The 15,925-nt window shown below is 35.6% G+C and overlaps 1 protein-coding gene across 2 annotated transcripts; it reads right to left on the bottom strand.

The window, feature by feature from the left end:
* Positions 1-7,235: 7,235 nt before the first annotated feature.
* Positions 7,236-15,349, bottom strand: LOC135837672 (speckle-type POZ protein-like). 2 transcript variants are annotated; one of them, XM_065353027.1, is made up of 5 exons: positions 15,154-15,349; positions 14,527-14,791; positions 8,767-14,054; positions 8,434-8,642; positions 7,236-8,192 (listed from the first exon to the last, which is right to left on the bottom strand). In XM_065353027.1, exons 2-3 carry the CDS (start codon positions 14,748-14,750, stop codon positions 13,187-13,189), a joined length of 1,092 nt encoding a protein of 363 aa, XP_065209099.1. In that variant the 5' UTR covers positions 14,751-14,791; positions 15,154-15,349; the 3' UTR covers positions 7,236-8,192; positions 8,434-8,642; positions 8,767-13,186. The 2 variants fall into 2 exon arrangements, with proteins under 2 accessions (XP_065209099.1, XP_065209098.1); XM_065353026.1 differs by lacking the exons at positions 14,527-14,791; positions 15,154-15,349 and having other exon boundaries at positions 8,767-9,069.
* Between the last annotated feature and the right edge of the window lie 576 nt (positions 15,350-15,925).

The raw sequence follows: 15,925 nt of genomic DNA, 5'->3' as shown, positions 1-15,925 counted from the left end.
CATTTTATTATGTTAATTATTTACATTGATGATTTTCTCGTAACTGGAAATAATTCTCAAGCAATCGATGAATTTATTGATATTTTATCAAAACGTTTTGAAACGAAAAATTTAGGTTTTCCAAAAATGTTCGTAGGTATTGAAGTAGAAAAACGCGAAAATTTTCTCTTTTTGCATCAAACTTCTTATACTAACTCGATAATTGAAAAATTCTATCAGTCTAGTTTGCATGAATTAAAATGGTCTTGTATTCCTATGCCGCCAATTTCTGCTCATAATGACGTAAAAGTGATAGAATTAAATGGTAAAACGTTTCCCTACAGACAACTTTTAGGAGCTCTTATGTACCTTACAAATTATACTCGCCTAGATGTAAATTTTGCAGTGAACTATTTAGCTCGCTTTCAAACAAATCCAATGCCATTACACTGGACTTTGGCACAGAGAATTCTTCATTACCTAAAAGAAACACCAGGTATGGGAATATCTTGTCCGAAGCAAGTAAATGAAACTTTTTCATCATTAAATCCAGCAGGTTTAATTGATGCATTTGTAGATGCCGACCACGCTGGTGATATTTCTACTCGAAAATCTACCACTGGTTTTATAGTTCGTTTATGTGGTACACCCATCGCTTGGAGCTCAAGACTCCAAAAATGTATTGCCCAGCATACCTGCGAAGCGGAGTTTATTGCTTTAAACGAAGCAACACTCGATATCCTATTTATAGGACATTTAACAAAAGAAACCCTCGATCTAAATGTATTCCCAGTCACTGTTTACGAAGATAATTTTGCTGCTTTACAACAGGCATACAACAGTGTTGGTAAAGGTAGACTCAAACATGTTGAAATTCGCTACTTAAAAATACGTGAATATATCAACCAAAACTTAATGAAAGTTGAGCAAGTCAGCTCAGTGAACCAACTAGCTGATATCTTGACAAAAGCTCTACTACAAGAACCTTTCCGTTCTTGTAGAGATAAACTGCTGCGGTTCTTGTAATTCGTGAACCAAAACGCATTCAAAAGATAGATGTAAGACCGGTCTCCCTTGTATTATAGTATGTATTCCATTCGCGAACGTATTTGTGTACTTACGTTTATGATAAGAGTTTTATATTCCCTGAGATTACTTACTTACGTGAATAAAATAAATGTTGTACAAAAGTTCAAAGTTTACTTGCAATTAAGTATAGAAGAGATTTTTTTTTGTCTCTGTGATACTTGATTTACTGCTACGAAGAAGAGACTAGTCTCTGAGTCGTTTGTCTTTCAAAGGTAACTTCATAAACAGAGCTAGAGTAGCAAGAAGAGATTTTTATCTCTGTGTTGCGTGGTCTCTAAAAAGTGAAAGTTCTGTTCTTGTTATCATTTTGCCTGGTCGGTTGGGAGGGGGTGTTAGCGGATATCTCTCTCTCTCTCTCTTACACCCGACCTTGCTCCATGATACCTTAGGAACTACCACTAGAACGGAACTCCCTGGAACTACCCCTGGAATGCTACAGCTGCCACCTTGCTTCCTAGCCTGGTGCCTGCGATTACAACGTATGTGTACTATGTGCTTTAAAGGTGTAACAGTGTAATTGCTTAAGTCCCCGTGACAGATCTTCGCCTAATAATCAGTGATCAACCAATATTAATATGTGGTGACTTCAATAGCAAGAACAAGATTTGGAACTGTCAGAAAACGAACACAAATGGACGAAAGTTACTAAATGCAAGCTGCCATTTGGGTTTCCAAATAGAAGGACCGAACTCACCAACACGAATATCCACACAAGCTGACTTTATCTCTGACATTCTGGATATAGTGATTCACAAAAATCTTGGAATATCCTTAACCCAGACACCAGTTGTTGAACTTAGTTCAGACCATCTTCCAGTGATCATAGACTGCTCATTTCCAGTAACCTATACACCTCACATCAAATACTCAAATACCAATTGGAGGAAATTTAAAGATCTCTGCGCAGTACCTATCAACAAATTTTGTCGAGGTCCATGCTAACACCCACTCCATTGATTCTGCAATATCTGACTTCACAGAAAAAATCATCAACATCCACCAAAATTCTTCGAGAGAAATCACCAGCAACTACAATGCTTACCATTGGCCTTTGCCTCAACACATTACTTCGCTAATTCAACGCAAAAATCAAATTAGAAGACAATGGCAGCGACTGAAAAATCCAGCAATTAAAGTGCAGTTGAATCACCTTATACGCAAAATTAAGAACGAATTGGAAACATTTCGTTATGATACCTACCAAAAATACCTGGCTAATTTGAGCCATAACAGCAACGATCTTTGGAAAGCTACCAAACGCATCACAAAACCAAACACTTTGATTCCTCCACTTGACAATGGTTCTTCAACAGCAAGAACAGACAAAGATAAAAGCACAGTATTTGCTGATTACTTCGAAAAGACATTTGGCAGAGAAGTCACTATATCTGCTTCAGAAAACCAACTGGTTACTAATAATCTGCACTTCATTGACAACTGCGCAGTTGAACATGTGAAGTTTACCAACTTGAATGAAATCAACCATATCATCAAGAAGCTGAAGAACAAAAAATCACCAGGAATTGACGGTATAACCAATCTAATGCTGAAGAACATGCCAAGTGCCTTTACAGCCCAATTGTGCAAGATTTACAATGCGTGTTTGCAACTGGCATACTTCCCAAACTGCTGGAAGAAAGCTGTTATGATTGTATTACCCAAACCTGGCAAACCTAAAAATGAACCTGCATCCTATAGACCAATCAGCCTACTCAGCTCATTATCTAAAATTCTTGAAAAAATTATCAAAAGAAGACTTGATACGATAATTGAACGAAAAAAAATCATTCAAATGGACCAGTTCGGATTTAAAGCAAAATATAGTGCAACGTACCTTCTTCACAGAGCATGCAGAATTATCAATGATGGCTTCGAAAAGAAAAAGTATACAGCAGCTGCCTTCCTTGATGTAGAAAAAGCATTCGATTCCATTTGGCATCTCGGCCTTCTTTACAAACTATCCAACCTCAACATTCCACTATATATTACTAAAATGATTCGCTCATTCTTGCAAGATCGAAAATTTGTTGTCAAAATTGGAACAGAAATATCAAACGAAAAAAGAGTATCCATTGGAGTACCACAAGGAGCAGTACTAAGCCCGCTTCTATACAATATATACTGTCACGATCTGAAACCCATCGACATCGACTGTGAAGCACTCATGTTTGCTGACGATGTTTGCCTCTTAACACAGGATGACTCCTTAGAAGAAGCTATCACTAAATTACAGTCATCTATAAATGGAGTCTGCTACTGGTACAATCGATGGAAACTGAAACTTAACCCTTCCAAATGCGAATCAAAAATCTTTACATTAAGAAGAGGACAGCCACAAAACTGCATCTCAGTCAACAACTCCGAAATTCAATGGAAATCAGATGCTGTTAGATATCTTGGTGTATGGCTCGATTCAAAGCTTCATTTCACTGCACACATCGAGAAGAAATTGCAATTGGTTTACCAAAGACTTCGATTACTCTATCCTCTCCTAAACAAGAAATCAAAGCTTAATGTCAGCTGTGGAAAAATTATATACACCAGCTTACTTAGACCAATCTTAACTTATGGATGTATAACATGGCTAAGTACATCAAACACCAATATCAAGAAGATGGAAATCTTTCAAAACAAAATAATGCGAATTATTACCAAGAGCCCGTGGTTTGTACGCAACATCCAGCTACGAAAAGAACTCGAATTACCCTCAATAAAAGAACATATCCAGCTATTAAGCATGAAATGCCTTGATCAAATGCGAGAAATTGAAGAAATAACTCATTTAACAGCACCTACTCCAAATCGGCGTCTACGGCCTAAATTAGCTCAAGACATAATTGATATGATTTAAGTATGTAATATTGTTTGTTTGCGAGTTATAGCGACTTCACGCTGGTCCGCGAAAAACAATCAATAAATCTATCTATCTATCTATGTATCTATCTATCTATCTATTTAACAATGTAGAATAACACGCAAATATTGACTAATAAAAGCACTTTTTGGAAACAAAGTGAGTCTTGTTGCTAATTTTTTGCATTTTTAGGTAAAAAAGCAAGCTCTTTCTAGTAATTTAGTAAACAGCAAGGATGTTGGTAAATTTTGGCGAAAAACTAGTCATTTTGGAAATTAGAACTGGCAAAAGGTGATATTATTTTGCAATTTTTGTCGAAAAAGTGAGCCTTTTTTGCAACTTTTTGGTAAGAAAGAGAAAATGGCTTGTTTTGAAAAATGTTGACAAGAAGTAAGACGTTGGCAATTTTGGCAAAAAATCAAGACTTTTTCGCAATTTTCGCCAACAAAGCAAGATTTTTGAACATTTTTTGAAAAAAAAAAAGTTTAAATTTTTTGCAAAGAATACTTAAGCGTCAATTTTTAGCAATTTTTGGCAAGAAACAACACTTTTTGGCAATTTCGACGAAAGCCGAGACTTTTTGCTGTTTTCGGAAGAAAGTGAGACTTCGACAATTTTAGCCGAAAACAGGACTTACAAGGAAGCCTCTTGAGGTGTCCGCCTCCGATTTGAACGGGACCGCGATTTTTGGAAAGAGCATGTTCTAAAACTCCCAAATCCAAAATTTCAGCTGCCCAAGTTCATTTTTCAATTTTTGGCGAATTTTTGAAAATCCAAAATTGACTATTTTGGTGATTTATGCTTTTTTTTAAAAAGTACGTACTTGATCAGTAAAAATGTTCAAAATAACTCCTAAAACTGATATTAACCCCCCCCCCCAATCCAAATTTCGCCATTTCCAGCCATTCTGGAGCCTCCAGCGCTATTTTTCAATTTCTCCAGAATTTTCAATTTGCTCCAGAAGGCGTGAATATGAAACTGGGCAGCTAAAAATCGAGTTGTGTGTTATACTTGAACTGTTTAACGAGTTTATCCACATTTGAGTAGACTTTGGGAGGGACACCTCAAGAGTGGTTTTTTGACCAGCTTTTTTCATAATTCTAAGAAATTCAAAAAAATCAACATTTTACCCTTTGCGTGAAAATTTTTGAAATTTGCGCGAATCGCTGTATTTCGAACACAACAAACCCCCTGAGGCCGAGTTCCGCCATTTCCAGCCATTCTGGAGCCTCCAGTGCGATTTTTCAATTTCTCCAGAATTTTCAATTTGCTCCAGAAGGCGTGAATATGAAGTTGGGCAGCTAAAAATCGAGTTGTGTGTTATACTCGAACTGTTTAACGAATTTATTCACATTTGAGCCGATTCTGGAGGGGACACCTCAAGAGTGGGTTTTTGAACAGGTTTTTTCAAAATAAAAATATCCAAAAACCAAAAATTCCTTGTTTGTGAGAAAATTTTTGAAATTTGCGCGAATCGCTGTGTTTTATCATTAATTAACCACACGAGAGCGAATTTTGCCATTTCCAGCCTTTCTTGGGCCTCCCTTTAATTTTTGGATATTTTTATTATGAAAAAAGCTGGTCAAAAACCCACTCTTGAGTTGTCCCCTCCAGAAATCGGCTCAAATGTGAATAAATTCGTTAAACAGTTCGAGTATAACACACAACTCGATTTTTAGCTGCCCAACTTCATATTCACACCTTCTGGAGCAAATTGAAAATTCTGGAGAAATTGAAAAATAGCGCTGGAGGCTCCAGAATGGCTGGAAATGGCGAAATTTGGATTTGGGGGGTTAATATACCAGTTTTAGGAGTTATTTTGAACATTTTTACTGATCAAGTACGTACTTTTAAAAAAAAGCATAAATCACCAAAATAGTCAATTTTGGATTTTCAAAAATTCGCCAAAAATTGAAAAATGAACTTGGGCAGCTGAAAATTTGGATTTGGGGGTTTTAGGACATGCTCTTTCCAAAAATCGCGGTCCCGTTCAAATCGGAGGTGGACACCTCAAGATATTCCCAGCATGGTATTAAAAATCGAACTACACGAGCAGCTAAAAGGGTTTTGCCAATTTCAAAAAATCGAAAAAATAGCCAAAAACTTATGAAATTTTTTGTTTATTTTTTTTTTGAAAATGGCAAAAATGATTGAAAAATTGGCACTACCGAGTTCTAAAATATTTCCCCAGTTGCAAGAATGTTACCTTTCTATATTTTGGCATAATTAATGCGAAATATTTGCTAAGAAAAAATTTTCAAAACACGAATTTATCCGAAAATAAGCGATTTGCGAATTTTCAACCGCTCATGTAAAAACATCCAGTGGTTTTGGATTTCGATAGCAATGGCCAAGGTCGACTCAGAATCTCAAATACTATTTTTTGGAACTGCAGACAATGAGTTAATTTTACAGGTTGAGTAGGAGTTAGAGCGCAAAAACCACGATTTTTTCGAAAATGTACCATCTTTCGTTTTTGAGGGTTCTAATCTCTCCTTCAGGAGCACATTCGGAGCTGAAATATTTCATGGATAGTTTTCAATTCAAAATGAAGGTCTCAGCTGAATTTGGTCAAAATCTGCCGCTTTTTTTCTCGATTCGTTTTAGTATATATCATCTTGAAGTACAATTTTCATCACAGAGATTTCAAATCTTTGGTTTTCAAAGGGCTTATTTTTATTCGAGCAAATATACAGTCGGATATATCAAAAGCAGCTCTTGACAATGAATCTCCATTCGTTAGGTATAACAAAAAATACATGTAATCTTCTAGTCTTGAAAACATACTCTCGGTGTCCGGCTATATTAAGCTAAATGTGGTAATAACTTATTGAATAGGTCAAGAATAAGTCACAACTTGATTTTTAGCTGCCCAAATCAATTTCTACGTGTTTTAGAAAACTGAGAATTCACGCTGGAGGTGGAGGCCCCAGAGTGATCGAAACGCTGAAAAAATACACTTTTCATTTTGAATTTGCGATTCGCCTGCTCGATCGATTCTTAACGTCGAAATTGCAACAGGATTAAATTTTCAACTATAATAAGTCTTATTGAAGAAATTAGAATTTCCTCCTTTTTTAGGATTCAGAAAAAATTAATACCTATTTTACAATGAGTAGATATTTTTAATTTTTTTAAAAGCAGGTTGGTAGGTAGGTAGTAGGTACCTACAGTAATCGAAAATTGCTCAAAATACCATAAAAACGTAACAAATTCTCAAAAAATAGCATGTAAAATTTACCAATTCTAAAAAATTACGAAAAAGTGCAAAAAAATTATGTGACTTAATCGTACCTATAGTAAAACTTGCAAACATAGCATTATACGAAATTTATTGCAACCATTTTCAAAAATGAGAACAAAAAACGTAAAATTGGTCTAAAAAGCTTCAAAAATTAATGAAATACCATAGCAATATCAATGTGACATACCAAAAGCTATTATCTCACAAAAAAATCCCACCACATGTCCCAAAAAATTCAGAGCATCTGAACCACGAAAATTATTCCCAACTTCGGTATTTTTATTCGACTTCATGAATCGAAGAGTACGCGCCTTCAACATTTCGGCATTATGCATATCCGCCAATTTTAAAATCGCGGCCGCGTTGTCTGCAGATAATTTTTTGAGCAAAACATCTTCACACATGACTTTTAGCTCTTCTAGGTCGTATTTATCGGCGACTGGTAATAATTCGTAGACCGATTCTGGCAAATTCTTCACCTTGCCTGTATAAATGTATTGCAACATTTTATCAAAAATTCTCGGTTCTATATCCGTGATTACAATTTCATTTTCCTTGCTTTCTCGCATTTCGCTTCTCAGCATGGTATTAAAAACCGAACTACGAGCAGATAGAATTGTTTTATGACCGGTGTACTTTTTACCTTTAACTGAAAACGTCACGTCTTTGAAGCGGTCATCGTTGAACAATTGTTCGAGGTCGATTAACAAACGAGATTCTGACGATGGGTGAAGAGAAATGTTAACCATATCGTTATTTTTTACATACGTCAGTTTGCAAATAATAGTCAATTTGTCCAGAAACGTGTACGTCTTCATTTCATCGACAGATACGGAAATTAATGCGCAAGTTGTTCGCCCCGCAGCATAATCAAGACTTAAAGGAATCTTTCTCGAAATTATTACTTCCCCTCGGTCGTGAGTCATCACAGATATTTCTACATTTCCCGATACGTGGCCGTACTTTTTGAAATCGGTTTTGAATTCGGGGTATAAGCAGTATGAAACACATTCGCTACACTCGGAACTGAAATTAAAATTGAATCGATTATCAATGGTACTGAAATACCTGCGTGAAGATCGAAGAGATAAGTAAGTACTATATTAAAAAACCACGAATGTCAGAAATCCGTTTAAAAATTGCATCATCATCTAAGTTTCCACAAATACATACAATTTCAGCCTTAACTATACCTACGCTGTCATTAATTAAGCAGTAAATAAAATTTTAAAAAGTAGAAAAATAAAAAAATGCAATATAATCATACCAAGACCGACAGTATTTATGGCCTAAACGCCATTTTAAGCGATCTCCAACAACCGAGAATGTAGAAGATTTAAATTCTTGTTCGCCTCGCTCAATGAGACGCGAATATTGCTCGATTGTCCACGAAAAAGTGCACTTATTTTTCGATTCGATTTCAGTATCGCAGTGACTCTTTCCAATCTTTCCTTTGCCATGTCGAAACCCGAAGAACTGTAAAATGATGTTATCTAGGTATTATTCCTTTCATTGTACAATGTACCTACAAGCTACAGTAGAACCAAAAATGAAAACCGTCAAAGGTTTCACACATTTATAGGTAGGTACCCAGACCTACCTTGAACGGCATTGGAATTCTCCAAGAATTTAACGACATTGAAATTCTCCAAAAATTTACGTTTTATTTTTTTCAAACAAGAATTATTTTGATCAAATAATGCGTTAAAAACACATTAAACTAAACGATCGTCGAATCAACACAACTCTCACGAAATTAAAATTCACTAGTTACGATGAATGAACACAGCCCACAGATCACAATCTGAATTCTGAGTCGATGAGTAATCAATCAAGAATTCTCGAGGTTTACTAATCTACAAATTTTGATATCACAACAAAATTAGCGTGAAGATAAAGTATTAGTATGACGATGATAACCCTATTTATTATTATTTTTTTAAAGCCCAGTCATTCGAAAATTAATGAAAGCAGATAAAATAAAGAATACACCAAACGAAAGTACATACATACGTATTTAATTTCTACGTACCTAGATAATTAGTAGGTACAAAACGAATAAGATACAGCGTAAAACTAAAAATACCTTTTATATGTACATTATAAACATGTGATAACTGATAAGATAAATACTTCCACTTACAGAATAAAAATGAAAGCCTAACTTGGTCTGGTGAATTGATTACTCATAAGTCCACATGTTGACTTTCACACTGACAGGGAACCTCTTGAGGTGTGTCACACTCCAATTTGAACGGGACCGCGATTTTTGGAAAGAGCATAGTCTAAAACCTCCAAAACCAAATTTTCAGCTGCCCAAGTTCATTTTTCGATTTTTGGCGAATTTTTGAAAATTCAAAATTGACTGTTTTTGGCGATTCGTGCTTTTTTTTTAAAGTACGAACTTAATCAGTAAAAATGGCCAAACTATAAGTCCCAAAACTAATATTAATTACCCAAATCCAAATTTTACCATTTCCAGCCATTCTGGAGCCTCCAGCGCAATTTTCAATTTCTCCAGGATTTTGAATTTGCTCCAGAAGGCGTAAATAGGAAGTTGGACAGCTAGAAATCGAGTTGTATATTACACTCAGCCTGTTTAACGAGTTTATCCACATTTGAGCCGATTTTGAGAGCGACACCTCAAAAGTGGCTTTTTGACCAGCTTTTTTCAAAATTAAAAAATCCAAAAAATCAAAAGATACCCGTTTGTGAGGAAATTCTTGAATTTTGTGCGAATCACTGCATTTCTTCAACGACTAACCCCCGGAGCGCAAATTCTACCATTTCCAGTCGTTTTGGAGCGAGATGAGTGACACCTCAAAAAACCACTCTTGAGGTGTCACTCTCAAAATCGGCTCAAATGTGGATAAACTCGTTAAACAGGTCCAGTTTAATACACAACTCGATTTTTAGCTGGCCAACTGCATATTCTCGCCTTCTGGAGTAAATTCAAAATCCTGGAGAAATTGACAAATCGCGCTGGAGGCTCCAGAATGGCGGGAAATTGTAAAATTTGGATTTTGGGGGTTAGTTATGGACAAAATACAGCGATTAGCAAAAATTTCAAAAACTTCCTCACAAACGGGAAACTTTTGATTTTTTAAATGTCCAGCATATGACAATAGGAGTAATTGCACCCCCCCCCCCCGCCGATCCTCCGAGGCAACATTTTTCTTAAAGGGGACATCCTAAGGAACATTTTAATGCAAAGTTGCCAAAAAAAAAGTTGGCCTTACTTACAAAATGGCGGCCATTTTGATTGACAGGTCAGCCGAAATCGCAGATTTTGCGTTTTAACATAGGACTTGCACAAACTTTTTCAAACTTTACAAAGGTATATCGAAAGATCATGCAAAAATTTATCACCTGTCCAAATTTCAACTGCTAAAGTGCGTTTTTCGATTTTTGGTGAATTTTTGAAAATCGAATTTAGGCCAAAAATGAGGAAAAAAATCAAAATTTTACCAAATTGACCAAGAAAGCTGAAATTTGCAACATACCCAATTTTCGACATAACAAATCGATTGGAAATGGCTTTAACCCGTTTTGAGCAGTTCTGTGGAGCCTCCAGCAGATTTTTGAAACTTGAAATTCCCACAAAATTCCATCAAATTGGAGTTGTAAGGCTAAAATTTATTCTAAAAACTAATTTCAATACGCTACGAAGTACTGCAGGTGAATTTCAAGTTGTTTTGGAGCCTCCAGCGACTTTTTGAAAATTCCTGAAGCCTCCGACAGATTTTTGAAACTTCAAATATTCACAAAATTTTATCAAATAGAGATGGAAAGCTGACATTTACTCTACTCTCCAATTTTAACACCTTCTGAAAACGACTTCTGGTGGATTTCAAGTCATTTTAGAGCCTTCAACGACTTTTTTGAAAATTACTGGAGCCTCCAGTAGATTTCTGAAACTTGAAATTTCCCCAAAATGTTATCAAACCAAGATGGAGAGTCGAAATTCATTCTGCACACTAATTTCAATACGCTACGAAGTTGACTGCTGGTGAATTTCAAGTCTTTTTGGAGCCTCCAGCAACTTTTTGAAAAGTTGTATGACGTTTTTTTGGAAAATTGAAATTTTCTAAAAGTAGCTGGAAGCTTCAAAACCATTTGAAACCACCATGTAGTCTGCGAAGTAAATTTCAGCTTGCAAACTCCATTTGATAAATTAATGTTGGGGAAATTTCAAGTTTAAAAAATCTACTGGAGGCTCCAGTAATTTTCAAAAAAGTTGCTGGAGGCCCTAAAATGACTTGAACTCACCTGAAATCGTCTTCGGACGGTGTTAAAATTGAAGTATGGTGTAAATTTCAGGTTTCCATCTCAATTTGATGAAATTTTGTGAAAATTTAAAGTTCCAAATATCTGCTAGAGGCTCCAGTAATTTTCAAAAAAAGTCGCCGGTGGCCCTAAAATTATGTATTTGAACCCACCTAAAGTCGTCTTCCGAGGGTGTTAAAATTGGAGTGTAGAGTAAATTTCAGCTTTCCATCTCCATTTGATGAAATTTTGTGAAAATTTAAAAGATTCAAAAATCTGATGGAGGTTTCAGGAATTTTCAAAAAGTCGCTGGAGCCTCCAAAACGACTTGAAATTCTCCTGCAGTACTTCGTAGCGTATTGAAATTAGTTTTTAGAATGAATTTTAGCTTTACAACTCCAATTTGATGGAATTTTGTGAGAATTTCGAGTTTTAAAAATCTGCTGGAGGCTCCAGAACTGCTCAAAACGGGTTGAAACCGTTTCCAGTCGATTTGGCATGTCGAAAATAGGGTATATCCCAAATTTCAGCTTTCTTGGTCAATTTGGTAAGATTTTGATTTTTTCCCTCATTTTTGGCCAAAATTCGATTTTCAAAAATTCACCAAAAATCGAAAAACGCACATTAGCACTTGAAATTTGGACAGGTGATAATTTTTTGCATGATCTTTCGATCTACCTTTGTAAAGTTTGAAAAAGTTTGTGCAAGTCCTATGTTAAAACGCAAAATCTGCGATTTCGGCTGACCTGTCAATCAAAATGGCCGCCATTTTGTAAGTAAGGCCAACTTTTTTTTTGGCAACTTTGCATTAAATGTTCCTTAGGATATCCCCGTTAAGAAAGATGTGGTCCCGGAGGATCGGCGGGGGGGGGGGGTGCAATTACTCCTATTGTTATATGCCGGACTACCACTCTTGAGGTGTCACTCTCAATATCGGCTCAAATGTGGATAAACTCGTTAAACAGGTCGAGTGTAATATACAACTCGATTTTTAGCTGCCCAACTGCATATTCTCGCCTTCTGGAGTAAATTCAAAATTCTGGAGAAATTGAAAAATCGCGCTGGAGGCTCCAGAATGGCTGGAAATAGTAAAATTTGGATTTGGGTAATTAATATTAGTTTTGGGACTTACTTTGACCATTTTTATTGATCAAGTACGTACTCTTTAAAAAAACAGCATGAATCGCCAAAAACAGTCAATTTTGAATTTCCAAAAATTTGCCAAAAATCGAAAAATGAACTTGGGCAGCTGAAAATTTGGTTTTTGGGGGTTTTAGACTATGCTCTTTCCAAAAATCGCGGTCCCGTTTAAATCTGAGTGTGACACCTTAAGAGGTTCCCTTGTAAGAATCTCCAATACTACGTTGGTATCTTTTGGAACTGGGTTATTTTTGCAGGTTAGGTAGAAGTTATAGAGCAAAAACCCCACGATTTTTTCAAACATGTCTATATTTTTTGAGAACTCATATCTTTCTCCTCTTCAGGGTTATCTTCGCAGCAAAGATTTTAAATAAAAAGTAACTTTCAACTCAAATTGAAGGACTCCACCGAACTTGGTTAAAATTTTCCTACATTTTTTCATCGCGGTTCACTTTATTCGAAAGTACTTACCTAATCTTTTTTTTCTTTATTTTAAAAATCAAAAGTTTGAAACAAAACAGAATAGAACAGAACAGGAAGAGGCAAATTTCAGATATCTACCTGCCCTTCATTTTAATTTAAAGTCTCCAAAACGACAATTTTACAAGTAACCATTATTTTTCACAAAAAACAGCCAGCATATCTTTCATCAGTTGAAGGTGAGACGTAGTCAACACGGTCCAAATTTCAGAATTCTTAAAATCTTCGCAACTGGCATAATTTTCTTTGATAAATTGAAGAGCGAACGTTTTCAATTCATCAGCTCGATGCATATCTGCCAATATTAAAATCCTCGCAGCATTATCAGTTGATAATTTCCAACACAACACTACTTCACACATAGCCTTCAGTTCAATCAGATCGTATTTATCCGCGGCGGGTAACAATTCGAAGGCCGATTCTTCAATATTAGTCACTTTTCCCGTATAAATGTAGTGCAACATTTCTTCGAAGGGCTCTTGCTCGATATCTGTGATTACAATGTGGTTATTCCGGCTTTCTTGCATTTTGTTTCTGAACATGGTGTTGAAAACCGAACTGCGAATAGCCAGAATGATTTTATGAACTGGGTATTTTTTACCTTTGACCGAAACTGTCACGTCACTGAAGTAGTCGTCCAGGTAACATCGTTCAAAATCTTGCGCGAGGCTGGATTCCGAAATTTCGAATCGATTTGGACTCTGTTCTGATGAAGTAGTGACAATGTCATTTTCTTTCCAGTAGCTAACGCTGCAAAAGATCGTCAATTCATCTTGAAACGTCCATTCCTTCACCTCCACTACACTAATCTGGAAACTGAAAATACTCTGTGGACCTTTCGTAGGGGTAATGTCAATATCAGAATTTCGGGTTTCCAATTTATGACCATCAGGCTTCATAAAAGAGATTTGAGCACTTCCAGTAATAGTTCCGTACTTTTCAACATTTTCGTAGCCATCAAGATGTACTCGTAAGTCGAACAAAGCAACATACTGATTATTACTGGAACAAACATTCAAAATTTCTTTAATATTGTGTTATACTTACGTATGTATCAATTTTTAAAGTTTAATAGGTACATATCTTATGTGTAAGTTGAAGTAAGAATAGGTAAGTAAACGTGAGTCTGAGTATTATGAGATTCGAATAATGCTAGAAGGGTATAAGAAGGTACCTATACCTATACGTATATTTAGAATTGGCCATAAATTTCTTTCTGTGATCGTAAGTTTTCTTTATTCAACTGACAAATTTTTTTGGTTTTACCATGATCGTTAATTCACTTAATTTCACAACTAGTTATTGGATTAATATACCATAATATTACTTATACCTACTAATTCAGTGAATGGAATTCAGGAAGGTAGTAAAGTAAACTAATACATAGATGGTTTAGGTGGTAGGTAGGTAAGTAAGTAAGTAAGTAAGTAAGTAAGTAAGTAAGTAGAACAACAACTTGAAATAATATTCATACTCGTAAGGATCGTCATAAACATAGTGTTCCAAATTCCATTTTAAATTATCACCGACGGCTGTAAACTGCGATGATTTGAGTGTTTTGTTTCTTCTTAGGACGAGACTCGAATAACGATCGATTGTCCACGAGAAACTGCATTCCGTCAAATGTAACTTCGTGTTACAGCAGTTTTTAGCGATTTTTTTTCTTTCACATTTTGTCTCAAGACTATCGCTCGACATGTCTACTTCGCTAGCTAAATTTACGGAGACGTTTCGAAAAACTGAAAAAAATATTCAAAAATTAGAAATACTCGTATATTTCGTACATCAGAGTCTAGATTTTTCTTACTCATCTGTTGGTAAAAAACCGCGGATCCCATCGACATTTTTGAGGTCAAAAAAATTATTTTCCAAATGTTACGTAATAGAGCGAGCAAATAGCGGGATTAAAAAGAAAAAAATTGGCACATAAATTTTTTCTTCGGGAATGTGTTCAGATGAACCCCCTGAACCACCAAAAAAAAACCGCACCTTCTACCCCTGGAGCTAACTTTTTTAGGAGGCTAAAATCGGTTCCGATTCACGTTTTTTGCGATTTATACTCCGAAAATACTTTTTATAAGTAGGTATCATTTAAACTCACCTTTTACTCTTATTTATTTTGTATCGCTTCGAATAAGAATCACGCAGGAATTTGATCGAAAAACTGAATTTTTCAATTACACAACACTGAATTGTCAATAAGTACAGCACGACAACTTTCAGAAAATCGAAATTAAAACTGAACTTCAAGAGCTATACGCGTAGAAACCCAACCCGACGCGCAATGCCGCCATCACCGTATCAAACCAATTTCAAGTGCAAATATAGATAACATAGGTACTTACTTAGGTACATAATACCGCGATTTCACGAACGCTCGCATGTTTATTGAGAAGAGAATTTAATGAACTAAATCGGTTAAAAATCGATCCAGATTTTCCCTTTATCACGTCTAATCGATTATTATACCTATTTTTAGCAAAAAAACAAAAAAACACAGATTCAGCTTTAAAAATTACATTTTTGAATAAAAACAGATTATTTTTAGGATTTAGAATGATAGTAATGAATCGCAAGTTTTTGTGTTTTTTCTTTGTTTCGGGCATCTTTTAAAAGTTTATTCATATGTATCATATGTAGAACAAAAGTGCAGTATATTTTAATCGATTTTAACTAACTTTAATCGATCCGATGACGAAAGTACTCGATTAAAATCGATCCAAAAAATTATCAATTTTTCCCATCTCTAGCCACAACTATTCGCCAATCAGATGACTGATACAACCTCGATAATTAAGTATTATACTTACAGCACGCGCGACCAGCTATTGATAAAAAACTTGTACTCGTATGGTCGAAAGGGAATACGTACA

This window comes from Planococcus citri, chromosome 2 (genome assembly GCF_950023065.1).
Source record: "Planococcus citri chromosome 2, ihPlaCitr1.1, whole genome shotgun sequence".
NCBI lineage: Eukaryota > Metazoa > Arthropoda > Insecta > Hemiptera > Pseudococcidae > Planococcus > Planococcus citri.
The sequence above is the reverse complement of the archived record's forward strand: the minus strand, read 5'-3'. Positions and strand labels throughout refer to the sequence as shown.